The following is a 16,690-nucleotide window of genomic DNA, read 5'->3' on the forward strand; positions in this document are numbered from 1 at the left end:
GGTTATTAGAGAGAACAAGATCAAGAATGGCATCTCCCCTGGTAGGGGTGTTAACAAACTGAGTAAAAAAACAATCCTGTACTAATTCCACCATCTCCAGTTCATTTTCTGAAGAGCCAGTGACAATGTCCCACTGCATTCCTGGTAGATTAAAATCACCCATAACTACCACATCATTTTTATTGCTCATAGTCCTAATATCACTGTATAACAATCTGCTTTCCTCAGCAGCTATATTAGGTGTTCTGTAACAAACACCGACAATTAGGCTATTTGAGTTTTTAGCATCTAATTTTACCCATATTGCTTCCGTAGTTTTATTTATATCAGTAAGTTCCCTTGCCTGCAAGTTTTCCTTTACATATACTGCAACACCACCTCCCTTTTTTCCTATACGATCCTTACGGAACAACGTGTAACCATCCATATTATATTCTTGTCCATCCTTTTCACTCAACCACGTTTCAGTTATTCCTATAATATCATAAGAGTCCGATGAGATAAAAGCCTCTAAATCATGAATTTTATTCCTAATACTTCTGGCGTTTAAATACAGACAACAAAGGGTAGGCCTATTACGGTGCCCACTTACAATATGATTATTTGGGGCTTTCCGTTTCCCCCCACTGACATAGTTAACTAACCTCCCTGCCCCCCCAGTCCCTAGTTTAAACATTCCTCAACTACTCTACACATACGCCTCCCCAATACACTGGTTCCCCTCTGGTTCAGGTGCAACCCATCCGGCTTGAACAAGTCCCACCTGTTCCAGAAGGTCCTCCAATGCCCCATAAACCTAAACCCCTCTTTCCTACACCATCCTTTTAGCCACGCATTTAATTTCCTTATCTCAGCTAACTTAGCCTGACTTGCACGTGGCATGGGGAGTATTTCGGAGAATACCACCGTGGACGTTCTGCTTCTAAGCTTATTGGCGACTTCTATAAATTTATCCTGCAGAACAGCCCTTCTACCCTTGCCTATGTCGTTGGTGCCAACATGCACCACGACAACTGGATCCACCCCAGCTGGGGCCAAAAGCTTATCCACACGATCTGGAAGGTCTCCTACCTGGGCCCCAGGCAGGCAAGACACCGTACGGGACCCTCTATCACACGTGCACACATAACTGTCTACTCCCCTAATAATGGAATCCCCCACTACCACAACCTCCCTCTTCCTGGGGGGAGGGGGCTCCTCAGTGCCCAAGGGCCCACCTGCCTCCCCAGTCCGTTCCGGCTCTAAAGCTGGAAGAACCTGAAACCTGTTCGACACAGTCACCTCAGGTGATGCCGCCTCTGCAACGTGTGTACGCCCTTTCCTGCGTCTAAGACCTACGGTCACCCAGCTCTCTCGACCTCTCTGCTCTTCATTCTCCCCCCTCCCGGCTAGTGGCGTACACACCTTCTCCCTAAAAGGCGTATTAACTTGCTCCTCTAACTCACTGTTGCATTGGATGAGAGCCGGTTGCTCCTCAAGGTCGCGAACCTTGACCATGAGCGAGTCCACTAGCTTACATCGCTCGCAGATGAAGTCCGACTGGACACTAACGTCCAGAAGGGCAAACATGTTGCAAACGCAACACTGAGCCGGCCCCATAATTAACTAACTCACTATGACCCCGTACTCCCAGCCCAGTAAATTTATATAGCGTATTTAACTTTAAAGATTAATTAGCGTACCGTTAAATGCAATAAAGTGCCGAGTACACTAAAATAAGTTACTTGGGTTGAAACGGAACTTAATTATTATTTTTATTTAAAATTTTAAATCCGATAAATTTACTACTACTTACCAAAAGAACTTCTGCCTGAACCAAGTATGAACTAAAAACAAAACAAAATCGAAGTTGCTCTTGGGAGGTCGAAAAACCACAAAAACCTTGCAGAATTAATCAGGATAAAACATATAAAACGATAAACAATAAAAACTATACGATTAGGAAGCAATCAGTCCCGTGTACATGATCAGCCAGAAAATACTTGCATTCATCTAAACTTTTATAAACTTTAAACTGCCTTTGCTTGCTGGCCTGTGGGCTGATGGACAAACTTGAATGCCTTACAGGATAGGATAGGATGCACACTCTTCATTGTCCATTAAATCCCTCTATCAAGTGTCAATAGGCTCCAAACAACCAAATGCAATTAAAGAAAATTTAAAAAAATGGGAAAAAATACAGAAATAACCCAAAATAAAAAAATAATAAATAAATAAAGACTAACCAAAGTAACTTAACTGTCCCCCTCAGTTATCAGTCATCAGTCAGTCATCACCCTGACTAAACTGTATAATGAGCAGATGGGACTGTCAGTACATGGTTAGATCGTGTTTAATACAACAACTGGAATACTGCATACAAGGCACAAAAGCACTGTGGGGAATAGAGCATTATGGGAACAGTAGTTCTATTATTACACCTCCTCCTTTTAGCTTAAGTCAAATGTGCTGTGTACCTTTTGACATTAATTTCTATTACTGCTATCAACAACCTCCTTCTCTCTCTCTCTTCTACTGAACTTCCCTCTTTGTTCACAAGTCCATTCTGTCAGGTGGTTTTCCAGTCAACTTGACCTAGTAACAGTCCCTGTAGGCCAAAGATGACCTTTATCAGTCTCTACCACATATGGTCTAGGAGTATCTGCAGGTCTGACGACTCCCAGCAGTCCCTTCTGTGCTAATCCAAACTGTCTGACCAGATGTCAGTTCTGCGAGAGGTCTGGAGCGGAGTCTGCGGTTGTAGTGTTTTGCCTGCTGACGCCTTCTCTCCTCATCCTGCTTGCGAAAAACTTGCAGATCTGGCCATTTAGGACCCAGCTGTCCACCATCTGGCTAATCTGTGCTGTGATACCGGGCCACCATACTGACAGTGTAGCTCTGGCTCGGCATTTTGTAATTCCCTGATAGCCTTCATGCAGACGCTGAAGAACATCCGCTCTCAAGGGGGGAGGTATCACAAGTCCTTCTCCCTTCATGAGAAGGTCGTGAACAAGGTGAAAATCCATTCTGTGCTGCCAGTATGGTTTAATGTCTGGATCTAACTTACATCTCTCTGGCCATTCTGTGAAACAGTGGTTTGTCACTTGTCTGCATACGTCGTCTTCTTTCTGCGCTGTCTTTATCTCCTCCAGCCTTTTGTCTCCACGTCTTTCTCTAGCTGAAGATGCCGTTCAATCAAAATGAATATTTTACTCACTTATCTTTTGGTCTTTTATGATTCCATATGTACCACCTCCAAATTATTTTGAAGATTTGAATTTCATTGTATCCAAATTAATTTGGAATGGCAGACAACCCAGGAAACGCTTCTCAGTTTTACAGCGCACCAAATCAGACGGTGGCCTCGCCCTCCCTGATTTTAAGCTGTAGCATTGGGCATTTCAAATTAGGGCTATGCGCACTTGGACAGACGCAGGCAGTGTAGTGTCGTGGAGAGGTATTGAATCGGCTATAGTGCATCCCCACGGACTCCAGGACTTACCTTTCCCAGGGGTAGGTCTTCGTAAATCACGACACAAACTTGGTTGTATCTTTTCATCCACCTTAGCTGCATGGTACAACGCCGAAAAATTAATAGGTCAACAATCTCCTTTATGGAACAATTTCCACTTTCTGTCAGACTATAAAGCTTTTGTTTGTCCCCCCTGGTCATTCAAGGGGGTTTTCACATTTTCTAATACGTTTGATGCGAATGTTGTGCGCACATTCCAGGACAAGAATACAGTCTGCCTGGCTTCTCATTTTTCTTCGACCTCAGGCTACGATCCACAATGAAGACCTATGCTGTGCCATGGAATTCTGTCTTAGATGATCACCCAATGTTTAGCTGGATCGATCCTGTCGAGGCATCTAAAGGCACGGTCACAAACATTTACAACAATTTACTCCTTAACGTTCATAAGCCTTTGAAGATTCTGTCAAAATGGGATTTAGAACTTTCTAGGTTTGGATTCCACCCGGTTTGGGAAACAGTGCGGTCGAATCTTTGCCTTACTTCCAAAAACCTTAGTCATGTACGTATTCACTTTAAAACTATCCATCGTTTCTATTGTAACCCTACAAACGGTATCTCATCAAACCTGCTCCCCATCCATACTGCAGCATTTGCAACACTGACACTACCAGTACGTTTCTACATGTTCTGGGACTGTCCAGTGACTCAACATTTATGGAAGCTTGTCACTCGTGTGTAATGTGATCTTACTGGACTATACTTTGACATGGAGCCTTGCTTACTATTGCTTAACGATGACTTGATGTACCAGTTCTCATTACGTGATAAAAAACTGTTAAAGGCAGGCTTTACAGCTGCTAAGAAAACCACACAACAGCGATGGATACACCCTGATACAAACCTGAAGCAATTCTGGATTGTCTCATTCCATTACATTGTCTATTTAGAGTATACCACTGCAAAGATTAACAAGGCAAAGCAATCACTGTAAATACCTGGAGGAATATGGCTGCTGCTCTTAAAGAGCTTCTTTGAATGGTCTAGTTTATATGAGTTTGCTGCCAACATGTCAAGTGTGAAAAGTTGTTCTGTGTTTCCTTTTCTTTTTTTCTTTTCTTTTTTCTCCTTTCTCTTGCTGCTTTTTTGTCATTTATTCTTGTGGTATCTCTGTCCTGCATGTGTCTTCTGATAAATTGACGGAATGACAATAAAATTATAATCACAAAAAAACAGCCTCAACTACAACATTATACATTTTTGCTGTACACAGTATCTTGTCACGGTTGATCAAAACATGATTCACCCCTGTATTCCCATAAAGTGTCCTGTAGGGCCTGGATTAGGTCCACAGCTCTAGCTAGATCAAGGGAAGGTGCTTGAAGCATGTCTGACAGATATTTGGCTTCCCCAAGAATCTTCCTAAGAACTGCTAGAATTCCAATAAAGGTAAGGTCTACTTGTGAAAGCAGGCCCCGTGCATCCACTGATCTCTCCGCACTGCTCTCTCCATCTATCTCATGTAGTACACGCAATACAGCTGGCAGTCTGTCCATGAGATTTTTACATGCATAGTACCTGCATGCTCATCTGGTATCACTGACTTTCTGTAGCTCTCTTGGTGCATCCTGATGCATGTCTTGTTGAACTGACAACCATTTCTGGTGAACATAAGACCCTGACATGTACCAATGAAAAAAAACATGAGTTCCATGTGCGATCTTTTCAGGTATCGTGATTTTGTTGAATTGATAGATTAATTGTTGTGGCCAGCGTGCGTATATAAGATCCGGTTGTAGTTGCGTGTGGGACCACCCTGTAACCGGTGACATGACTCTCCATGTGCCAGTATCTCCTTTTTGGGTCACCCCGTTCAACAGCAGGGCCATATTTAATCTCCTCCTTAGCTTCTGCTTCTAAATGGTCAAAAAGAAAAAATGCTTGATCAGCAGACGACAGAAGCCAGGCCCGCATACAAACTCGCACCTCTTCCTCCCACTCCTCAAAGCTCACACCAGACCTGCCCCCAAACATTGGACACTTCTGGTCTCTAGAAATAAAAGTAAAACGTTCATTATAGACACGAGGCTTGACCGAAACAGGTGGAGGTGCAGGGGAGGATTGGGTGGCAGTAGAGGGACCTGGAACTTCTGCTCGTTCCTGGTGCAAACGATCATTATCAGGCTGGAGCTGCCCCAACAAATTCCTGAGCTGCTGCACTTCGTCGTCCATAATGACAATAGGACAATAAAACTAGACGGCACAAACGAAGCCCGGCAAACAAAATTTACTCAAGATAGTAGCGGCTCCTGGGAAACTAATGCTGCTGTTTTACTTTGCCTTTCCACTATGACAAATTAAACACCAAAAAATAAAAAATCTCACCTAACCTCCGCAGGAAGCGATCAGGGAGTCACATCTGCACCATGTACTGGTGAAATCCTGCCGACTACGCCCACTCCGATATAAAAGCACACAAATTCATAATCACCGCCCGGGGGACGTGAAGACCATGAACACTGCCTTTATTATTCTGCGTTCAGTTAACACTCCAAAGGAAAAACCAAACAGCAAAGCAATTACTTTAAAAATTACCCACAAATGGTACAAATCAGATCATGTTAGAATAACACTCCAATCACACAAAGAAACCCAAACCCGGCAGCTATTACCTTGGGGTGGGGGGGGGGACACTGTCAGAAGGTACTCCACAGGGTCACCACATCACATGGCGTAGATACACACACCAGGGGGGTGGGCTAAGAAGGCAGAGCGACCACACAGCGCTATATCGCCAGGACCTACCCCCCCCCCAAACCAGATCCTCACCACCCAACACCAGGCCTCCCTAACGGCGCCCCACGGTTTACGTACAACAAACTAAACAAAACACATAAATACTTAATACTAATTAAACAGGAAACCCGAAAACAAAATAAACGAAACAAAAGCAGAAAACAGCAGCAGTTGTAGTGGCTCAGTATCCCGCCGGCTGCCTGGCTCACGCCGGTCCGGGAACACTCCACCAAATCGCCATCCACTGACGGATTACAAGCGGTATTAAAAGGGAACCTTAAAACGGGAACAACTGCAAGTGGCTAGGTTACCAAGCCCTCGCAAACTGCAGTGATGGAGATGCCCACAACTAGGCTAATTTAGTGAGGAACCTTCCTCAAAGGTACAACGGCGAACACCCGCCTGCTTCAGATCACAAGCCCATGTTCTGAATCACTATTCTACCAACACACAGGTAGAAGATGAAGAACTCTCCTCAAAGTAGTGCTGTCAGTTGGACCTTGTAACATGAATAATCGTAGTGGAGAGTTACAATTATTATTTTAATTTGAAGACGTGAGATTTTTATTGGGGGAGGGTCCCACCTTCAGAAACAGCCAGTGAGACTCGTTTACCTCAAACCTTCTGACCATGTGAGTCTCATTAATGAAACCGTATCTTAAGCCCAGCCGGAGCCCACCTCCCCAAGGGTACACTCTACTTTCCCAGAAAATGCCAAGATGGATTCAAATTCAACTCCCAAACCTACTGTCAGTTTTTAGAAGACACTTTCTTCAAGCAGCGGTACAGGATAAAGTCAGCATCTTTCAGGAGGACCATGATTTTTATGCAGGACAATGCTCCATCGCATGCATTGAAGTACTCCACTGCATGGCTAGCCAGTAAAGGCCTTAAGGATGACAGAATAATGACATAATCACCTGACATAATCCCTATTGAGAACTTGTGGGCCCTGCTTATATGGGAGATTTACAGTGAAGGAAAGCAGTACAGCTCTCTGAACAGTGTCTGGGAGGCTGCACAAAAAGTTAATCGTCAACAGAACAAGAAAATACCAGATTCCATGAATGGAGGACTTATTGCTGTTCAGCAGCCGGACTGCTTGGGGGAAGAAGCTATTGCAGTCGTGCAGACCTGCTCCTGATGCTGCAGAATCTTCTTCCGGATGGAAGAGGGGTAGTAGACAGTTCGTGGGTTGGATGGTACCGGTCAGTCACAATGCTGGTGGCCTTACGGATGCAGTGGGAAGTGTAAGTGTCCTGCAGGCTGGGGAGAGAGCTGCCAATGATGCACTCAGCGGTCTGCACAGTCTTCTGAAGGGTCCGGACCGCTGAGCGCGTCATCAGAAGCTCTCCAGCCTGCAGGACACTCGCACTTCCCACTACATCCGTAAGGAGGTGGCTATATTGCTCACTAATTGATATTTCATGTCAGAATTGTTTATTTGGAAATTATGTGATGTTTGTTTATTAATCGCACTTTGAAAGATGATAATGAACAAGGGAGATGGGAAAATGTAGGTGTTCCATTTAGTTGCATAATAATTGTGCACACTAATAGTTGTGTAATAATTGTGCACACTAATAGTTGTGTAATAATTCTGCACACTAATAGTTGTGTAATAATTCTGCACACTAATAGTTGTGTAATAATTCTGCACACTAATAGTTGTGTAATAATTGTGCACAGACATGTATTCCCCTGATAATGTTCACACTCACATTTCTGGGAACATTGGGAGCAGCGTGTGGCTCTGTGGGCTGAGCCTGTGTGCTTGTAATCAGAAGGTCGCAGGTTCAAACCCAGCCTCAGCCTGTGGGTCCTTGAACAAGGCCCTTAACCCCTGGGTGCCGCTACAGGTGGCAGCCCTTCGCAGACAACTTCCTCTATGGAAAAAAAAGAGCAAGTTGTGGGAGGCGTAAAGACAATTTCCCTACAGGGACAATAAAAGTGTTGATTATTATCATTATTTCCCTTGCATAACATTCAGGCTTCAGGTTCATTAACATTTTGGACTGACTGATGACACTATATTTGTTTATTATTAAAATTAATCCCAAAAACACAACTCGCTTAATAATTGTGAACACAGTGTATTACATTGTGGGAACCAAATGTCCCCCACGATGAGATAAAAACCTTTTGCCATGTAAGGATATTTTTCACTCCCCACACCCCACAAACATAACCTCAATTTCATAAAAAAATCTGTGAATAGAATCACAAAACTGGAAATACCTAAAATCTTGTATTTTGTTTGCTTACTTATGGTTAAGGTTGGGGCTGGGTAGACTGTCATTGTTGAGATTAGAGTTTTCACCATAGAAACAAATGGAGAGTCCCCACAAAGATATAATTACAAACCTATGTGTGTGTGCGCGTGTGCGTGCGTGTTTGTGTGCGCATGTGCGTCTGTGTGTGTGTGCGCATTAGCGTGCATGTGTGCGCCTCTGTGTGTGTGCGTCTGTGTGTGTGTGTGTCTGTGTGTGTGCGTCTGTGTATACCTGGCTACAGAAGATGGATGGATGGACAGATGGAATTTGCAACCTTACTAAAGAGTAGCAGAAGCACTTCTGACACTTGAACCCTGATGATAAGTACAATTATTTATGTAAAAGTGCATCAGTTTTGTACTTAGTGGCATTTGCCAAACATGCTTGTAAAGGTGAATTCTGCCAGAGGTCAGTGCTGTGGGTTGGCGTTTGGCTCAGTGGCTTATATCACTATGCTCCTGTGACTAAGGCCCTTAACCCCAAACGCACCGGTGACTGCCTGCGTCTGCCTTCTCAAAGAAACAATTTTAAATTGTTTGACTGTGGAATTTGAGCTTCGTGGGTCCAAACCTGCTTAGTCACACCGCCTTAAGTTTGCTGCTCAACTCGCCGCTTTCTCAATTGTAAGTCGCTTTGCAAAAAAATATCTCCAAAATAAAAGTAAATGCTCTTTTTTGCAGGAGAAAAAATGATCAACATGTGTTTCAAACGGTACAAAAGTGGGTCTGACCTTCATGCAGTTTCAACAAAACGTGGGTGGGGACAAGGGACGTCGCGATATAATGTGATCATACGATTACGTTTGCAGCAAAATAAAAGGACAGCGATAATGGTTCCCAGCAGCACAAACCAAAGACAATTGGATGAAAGCAGAGTGGAATATGGGAGTATGGTAGACGATCCTTTCATAGCATCCAGATTTCTTAATGTTTGCTAGGCTGAGTTTGTTTATATGGCGAGGAGCCCAGCACCAAGTTACACAAGAAAATAAGCTGGAGGAAAGCAGCAGGCAAAAGCCTGACCCAGACGCAGCCCCGGTGCACGCCGGTTGGCGGCTGGGGAAACTTGCCGCGTATCGCCCCTACGGCGGCTGTTTCAGCTCACGGTAGGAAGCCGCCATCTAGTGGTGCGCTTTGGGAATTGCATGCAGCGATAAAGTTCCTCGAAATTATTACAGTATCATGGACCTAAAGACTCATTGAGGTTTCACTCAAAACACAATATTGTGCAGTTTGGGGATTTGCGTTGGTGTTTTTGTGCTCATCATCACAGGTCCTGAGGGCCCATACATGCTGGTGCTGAGCTCTGTTACTGATATTCTTAAGTATTATTTTTAATAATTGTTGCACTTGGACTCGATCTTTTATACAATGTTTTGTCGCTTTTAATCTTTCCAAGCACTTTGCATACCGGGGCGACGCCCAGCACCGTACAGTGTCAATCTGCTTCCTCATTTGTATGTCGTTTTGATAAAAGCTTCTGATAAATAAGTAAAATGTAAGTCAGTATAAATGTATATACAACAGTAACTATGGTAGATTTCTCGCTGGTAGGTCTCTCTGACCTTACTGCACTGGGAGAAAAGCCCAGTGTAACATGGGCTAAAATGTAAATGTGTAGTTTTTTAGATCTTAATCTGAAAATCCGTTCTTCGTTTTCCCAGAAGGTGGCAGCACATGAACACTGCAAAACTGCAAGCTTGGCTTGTCGCTTTGTATACAATAGTGCGCTATCCGTATATTAAAAATACTACATAATTACATACATCAATCAATATCAAGAACAGAAAGATGCCCACACAATATACCAAAATCTTAAAATCCCCCTTGGCAGCATGTTACGCTGTAGTTTGGTTTGTCTAAGCTCCACACTTTCCCAGAATTACCCTGGACTGCTTCCAGTACGGAAGCCCAAAGAATCAGACACGAAGCTCACATAACTTGGCAAGAGGCCCCTGAATTACCTAAAGTGGATGGAGTTTTCACCTCGGCGCATGGGGATTCAGAGCAGACACAAATGAGCGTGAACCCATGTGTGATTTACAGTAAAAGGTGACTGAACACAATACACAGCCTCTGTAGTGTCTCCACTGTCCAGCAGGGGGTGCCACATGAAAGCTGCCCAGCAGGAGTAAACAGGTTTCCGGAGATGCTGCATTGCAGTCCCACAGTCCTCTAGTCTTAAGTGCTCAAATTTTGTGGTCCCTCTATACCTTAGTCTCATAGTCCATAGTGCCCAATTCCCCTTTGCCCCACTTCCATGATCCACAAGTCCCTAGTCTCCTTGTTTCTTAGTCCCATGGTCCCTAACACTGTAGCCCCTTTTCCCCTGGTTCCCTATTCCCTTAGTCCCATAGTCTCCTAGTCCTGTGGCCCCTAATCCCATAGTCCTTAGTCCCCTAGTTCCTACTCCCTATTCACCTTGTATTAAGCAGGGAGCAGGATTCTGAGGCCATCTGATATGCTTTACAATGAAGCTGTGCTAAAACCAGTATATGCATGAGGGTGTTTGCGCTGCCCTGCACTAGACTGGCTGTTCCTGTAAATCACTTATATGAAAGTGCCTGTGGAACACAGATAAAATCCACATGTCTGAGGTGGCTGGCATCTGGTCTTTCTCATGTGTCAGGCCTGCGATGCAGCATTCAAACACATGGTCTCCTTTTACAGCCAGCAGGTTACGCAAACGTACCGCTCAATCGGGGCCATGTGGACAGCTGTCTGCCATCTCTGATTGGCCGTCGAGTCCACGGACCCCAAAGGTTAAACTGGACACTGGCAAGCGTGTCTGATTCATCAGATTCCCGTCTGCTGGGTTGGGCAGCATCACATTGAGGAAGAACCTCATTGTGTTTTCAGCTACCTGGCATTAGGAGCTGATTACTTCAAGTCATTAGGACTTTTTTCATAGAGATTCTCTAGCTGAACAAGTAGAGTGTTGCATTTATGATGCATTGGTCATGGGTTCAAATCCCCCAAGAATATGCATAAAACATAACCCTTCCCACTGCTGTAAGTCACTTTGGATAAACAAGTCTGGTAAATGCAAAAGTGTTTCTACAAGTGGTACAACAGCATGCCCTACTGGTCAGATTAAAATGCTGTTTGGATATATTCCATTTCATAATGTGGCTTCTGATTATAACGTCAATGTGTAATAGGAATTGATTGGAAACGTATTCACTACTTCTTTTACAAATGTATTTATCTGGACGAATTGGTCCAATTGGTCTCACTTACCTTAGACCCCTGGGAGAAAAGCTTAGTGTCCATGGGGTTAAATGTAAATGGATATTCTATGTGATGAGTAATATAATCTGGGTTAAGGACGACTCAGATGCAGTAGCTCTGGGAAAGACACAGGCTTTATTAAGGGAATACAGCAAACAACACTTGGAAGAATGATGACGGAGCTGAGGAACCATGAGAGCAGGAACATTTATACACAGTAATCAGCGACGGGAGAGAGGTGTAGGAGGCTAACAGACCAGGGTGGAGAACGTCAACGATGGGATACAGCTGGGGAGGGTTAGGAGAGTTACGGAGGGCCATTAGTGACCTCTGCTGGCTCAATTGGGAGGAGACGGGACAGATCGTCACAAGTACCAAGATGTGATGCATCCATCTTCCAAACACTTATCACAAGGGTATCCCAGAGCCAATTACAGGAAACGCAGGGCAAAAAGCTGGGGTCCACCATGGATACAATGCCATTTAATCACAAGGAACACTCACAGTTATGGAGTCCGGACAATTTACAGATGCCTGTCAGAGTCGCTGCAGGAAGAAACCCATGTGGGATAAAGAGAGCAAACAAACGCCACACAGACAGCGTAGGAGAAGGATGGAAACATTCAACACTGCAGCTGCAAGGCAGCCCTGTTACCCACTGAGCCGCCCCTCACTGGATTCTCATGGTTAAAACAGGACATGATGCCCAATACATTCAAAATGCACATGTGGAGGATTTCAGCCATATGGTTTTGAGTAACTTCTACACCCACGTACCATGTGTGAGATGGAGCCGGCCAGTTCCTCTTATGGTCCAATTCTGCTCATGCGTTACTAAGATTATGGTACTTAGGTCCTCCATCCATCAGATCCTCTTCTCACTGTGGTCATGCTCATCCACTCTGGACACTGTATGCTTGGTAAAAGACTCTCATCTCTGTATCCTTGGTAGCGAAACAAAAAGGGGGTTTGCTGAACTAGATGGGCTGAGACTGGAAACAAAGAGGATCGTGAGGGATCACAAATGGGAGGACTAGCAACCGGGAAGGTCACAGGCAGCAGGAAGGTCTAACATCAATGGCCGAGACAAATAGATACTTAAATGCAAAGACTAACGAGGGGCAACAAGCAACACTCATGAGTTATTTTTTTTTATTAATTCTGTTGAAGCATGGTTAAAAATCAATGTCTGACTTTTATTAGTTAAATTTCATAGAATTTTTATTTATTATTACTTTTGTCAGATTAAAGTTATTTCTGTGACCATTGTGAGTTTTTCTTTCATTGACTGAAGGGTACCAACAATTTTGTCCACGTGTGTAGCTAATCAATACCTCAGTGACTTTTCAAAACTAGTTTCATGAATTAATTGAGCTGGTGGTGAAATTTAACAAATACATGAAATGGCCGAGGTGAACCTGAGGAGAGGTTTAGGAACCATATTGGTGTTCATCTAGCCATCCAACAAGATATCAGTAACTTTTTGGAGAACAGAAGAAATTCCTTTTAGTTTTTTTTGTTTTACTCATAATTTGCACATGTTCTAATATTAAATTTTGTTTTTAATACTGAGAAAATATAAATTTACTACCCAGATAAATAGCTTTAAACATTTCCTATGACTCCCTAAGACTTTTGCACAGTACTGTATATATCTCAGGATTCCTAATGAAACAGGATTTATGTGTTTTTTTTCTGGTAATTGGTAATCACCTACACTACTTCATTGATGATCAGGTGCCTTTCTGTTGTTGTTGTACTAACGTGACTTATTAAGATTTTATGTTATTTATGTTTACTTAGTTAATATATGATTAATTTGATTATGTTATTATCTTTACTGTTACCTCAGGACCGCTGTAGGTTTTGAGTTAATAAACTGTCTGCCGTCTGCCGCCCCCTGCTGGCCAAAGCGTCGCCGCTGCGATATCAGGCTGCTGCGCTCAGTGAGCAGAGAGCGCGGATTAAGTCTGTTACTCAGTTACGTTCTGGGCAGCGCGGAACCGGGACATTAATGGGATAGAATAGGAAGCCTTTATTGTCAGTGTACAGGTAGCAAATACAATATATAGACAGAAATATAAAATATACATATAGAGGGGAGGCTAATTGGAGTTGCAAAATTGCCCATAGGTGTGTATGTGTGAGTGACTGGTGTGTGAGTGTGCCCTGCGATGGGCTGGCCCCCCATCCTGGGTTGTTCCCAGCCTCGTGCCCATTGCTTCCGGGATAGGCTCCGGACCCCCCGCGACCCAATAGGATAAGCGGTTTGGAAAATGGATGGATGGATGGATAGAGGGGAGGGGAAAAGCTCCCCCCACTCATCAGGCTTAGATTTCATTACATTTTATTTTATTCAGAATCAGAATTCACTCCATTGGTACAACTGCATGTACTATGAATTTGTTTAGGCAGTTTTGGTGCATTTACAGACAACATAGAACATAAGTCAGAGAAAAACAGTCATTCTACATGTTTGTTCAGCTTACAGAACCCAATTATTAACATACGTCACACTTCAGACAGAGTAAAAAGGGTTATACTGGTTATAAAGCAGAGATTTTACCTTTTTGCCATGGAGAAGCAGCGACATGTGAGACTGATACGGTAAAAATGATTCCTCCAGCACACAGTGAGCTATCCCAGCATGCACAGCGACATGGGGGGGTTTGGATAAACCCCAAACCCTGGATAGAGGGACTCAGTGAATGAGGAGGTGAATCTGTGCAGGGGGGTCAGTCCATCAGAGGAGACTCTGTAGAAGGACAGAGCACCAGCCCCCCAGTCCAGATACACTCCTACTCTGCGGGGGCCTGAGGGCTCTATGGGTATGAGAGTCTCTTTATTATTGTGACAGACAGAGTGTCTGTGAGGAGAGCAGCACAGCATCCATGACTTGTTATTGGCTCCAAGCCCACAGTCACTCCCTCCTTTCCTCCCGATCCCTTTATAAGTCACTCCTATGCAGGCAGCATCTCCATCCCACTCAGCCTCCCAGTAACAGCGACCAGTCAGACTCTCTCTGCACAGAACTTGGCTCCAGCTGTCAAATCTCTCTGGATGATCAGGATATGGCTGCTCTGCCCCCCCTGTCACCTTCCTGTCCCCCCCTGACAGAGACACTTCTCTGTTTGCTGTGTTGGGGTCCAGCGTCAGCTGGCAGGAGTCTGTAGGCAGGAGGAAGAGCGATTGATCCCATGACGAAGCCCAGCATCTCCATCATTATCACTGTCACACCTCACACACTCACTCACACAGAACTCGCTCCAATACACACATTTTATTCCCAATATACTCATGTAGCCGCCCGAGTCTGCGGCGCTCCGGCTGCCCCCTGCGCTGTGAGACACGCCGCGCTGAGAGACTCGCTGGGGCCGAACTGCACTTTAGCCTGCGCTCTATTATTCTGTACGATACATAAAATATAAAAAGTCAAATATGTGAATTACCTCAGGAAATGTTGGTCGCCCGCGCGACGCCGGCGGGAAGACGCGCCGAAATGACGCGCGTGTTAAACTAATAGGCTTAATTACAGGTAAATAAAATTACAAACAGCATTCATCAAACATATTAACCATAAAATTACACAACAAAGATTACCACTAAAAGTGAGTTTGTCTTTAGGTCACAATATGAACGTCTTTTAATCCACTTTGGACACACACCTCTCTCCAGCAGCGCGCCGACGCGACGCTCCCAACGCGGACGCATCTAGGCTGGTTCTCCGCAAAGCGCAGCACTCGCGTATTACACCGCGTATGCGTACATGGAAACGTTCATATTTCTCTGGTCAAGCTGTGTACTTTGCACATGCGCACGTGTCCTATTTAAGTATTAGTAGTAATTCTGATATTCCCTGCACACGTACCACAGCCGCGAGGTCTGTGTATGTTTCCCTACGTTTTACAAATTCAGAGCGGCAGTTCACGGGGCTGCCAACTTTGATCAACTGGCTGGCGTGAGATTTTCAATTTGGGACAAATCCGCACACATATGCATACGCATTTATATGTATGTAACAGTTCTATTACCTTGAAAATTGGCTGTAGGGTTTGCAAACTACCCCAATCCTCATCAAAATCATCTATGTTGGCGTTTAAAGACAAATTTGTAGTGCGGCAGGCGGTCGTCCGCGGAGGAGTAAAATGCATCATAAAAGTCTATACAAACACGTCCGCTTATACGGGCGCGGAGAGGTACCAGTTTGGCCGCCACGTTTTCTGTGTTGATTCCAGCTTCGTCTGTGCACTTACATGAGGATAACAAGACGCATGCGCGACGTGCAGTGCCACCAGAAATTGGCGTGGCAGTATGGTCACGTTTTGTCACGGAACATTGTCTTTACTAACGGTACAGATCGTATTAAAGTAGCATCTAATTTTTTTAAGAATGAGTGTCCAGAAGAGCTGTATATTTTCACAGACAAGAAAAAAATATTCCGAACACTATTGTGTCCTTCTTTGTACAGCGTCTTCAAAATTTAATGGCAGTATAAGTTTCTAAGAAAGCAGTGTCATGCGTACAAGGTACAATGAAATTCTAACCTGAAATTCTTACTTACCTACTTTCATAAGCAGCATTATTTTTCATACAGTTCCATCCATCCATCGATTTTTCTGCCACTTATCTAATATCCATCCATCCATTTTCCAAACCACTTATCCTACTGGGTCACGGTGGGTCCGGAGCCTATCCCAGAAGCAATGGGCACGAGGCAGGGAACGACCCAGGATGGGGGGCCAGCCCATCGCAGGGCACACTCACACACCAGTCACTCACACACCAGTCACTCACTCATGCACACCTACTGAATGGGCAATTTAGTAACTCCAATTAGCCTCAGCATGTCTTTGGACTGGGGGGGGAAACCGGAGCACCCAGAGGAAACCCCACGACGACATGGGGAGAACATGCAAACTCCACACACATGTAACCCAGGC

General features: G+C 44.3%; 1 protein-coding gene across 4 annotated transcripts; it reads right to left on the bottom strand.

Annotated features, from left to right (window-relative positions):
* Positions 1-14,206: 14,206 nt before the first annotated feature.
* Positions 14,207-15,909, bottom strand: LOC125726804 (stonustoxin subunit beta-like). 4 transcript variants are annotated; one of them, XR_007388407.1, is made up of 3 exons: positions 15,416-15,444; positions 15,200-15,274; positions 14,224-14,917 (listed from the first exon to the last, which is right to left on the bottom strand). XR_007388407.1 is itself a non-coding variant. In XM_049003293.1 (2 exons), the coding sequence occupies exons 1-2, from the start codon at positions 15,047-15,049 to the stop codon at positions 14,388-14,390; spliced, it is 552 nt and encodes a 183-aa protein (XP_048859250.1). In that variant the 5' UTR covers positions 15,050-15,180; the 3' UTR covers positions 14,227-14,387. The 4 variants fall into 4 exon arrangements, 1 of the variants encoding a protein (XP_048859250.1); XR_007388408.1 differs by lacking the exons at positions 15,200-15,274; positions 15,416-15,444 and adding an exon at positions 15,782-15,909 and having other exon boundaries at positions 14,207-14,917; XR_007388406.1 differs by having other exon boundaries at positions 14,207-14,917; positions 15,200-15,543.
* Between the last annotated feature and the right edge of the window lie 781 nt (positions 15,910-16,690).

The sequence above is a fragment of the Brienomyrus brachyistius genome, unplaced genomic scaffold (genome assembly GCF_023856365.1).
Source record: "Brienomyrus brachyistius isolate T26 unplaced genomic scaffold, BBRACH_0.4 scaffold76, whole genome shotgun sequence".
Classification (NCBI taxonomy): domain Eukaryota; kingdom Metazoa; phylum Chordata; class Actinopteri; order Osteoglossiformes; family Mormyridae; genus Brienomyrus; species Brienomyrus brachyistius.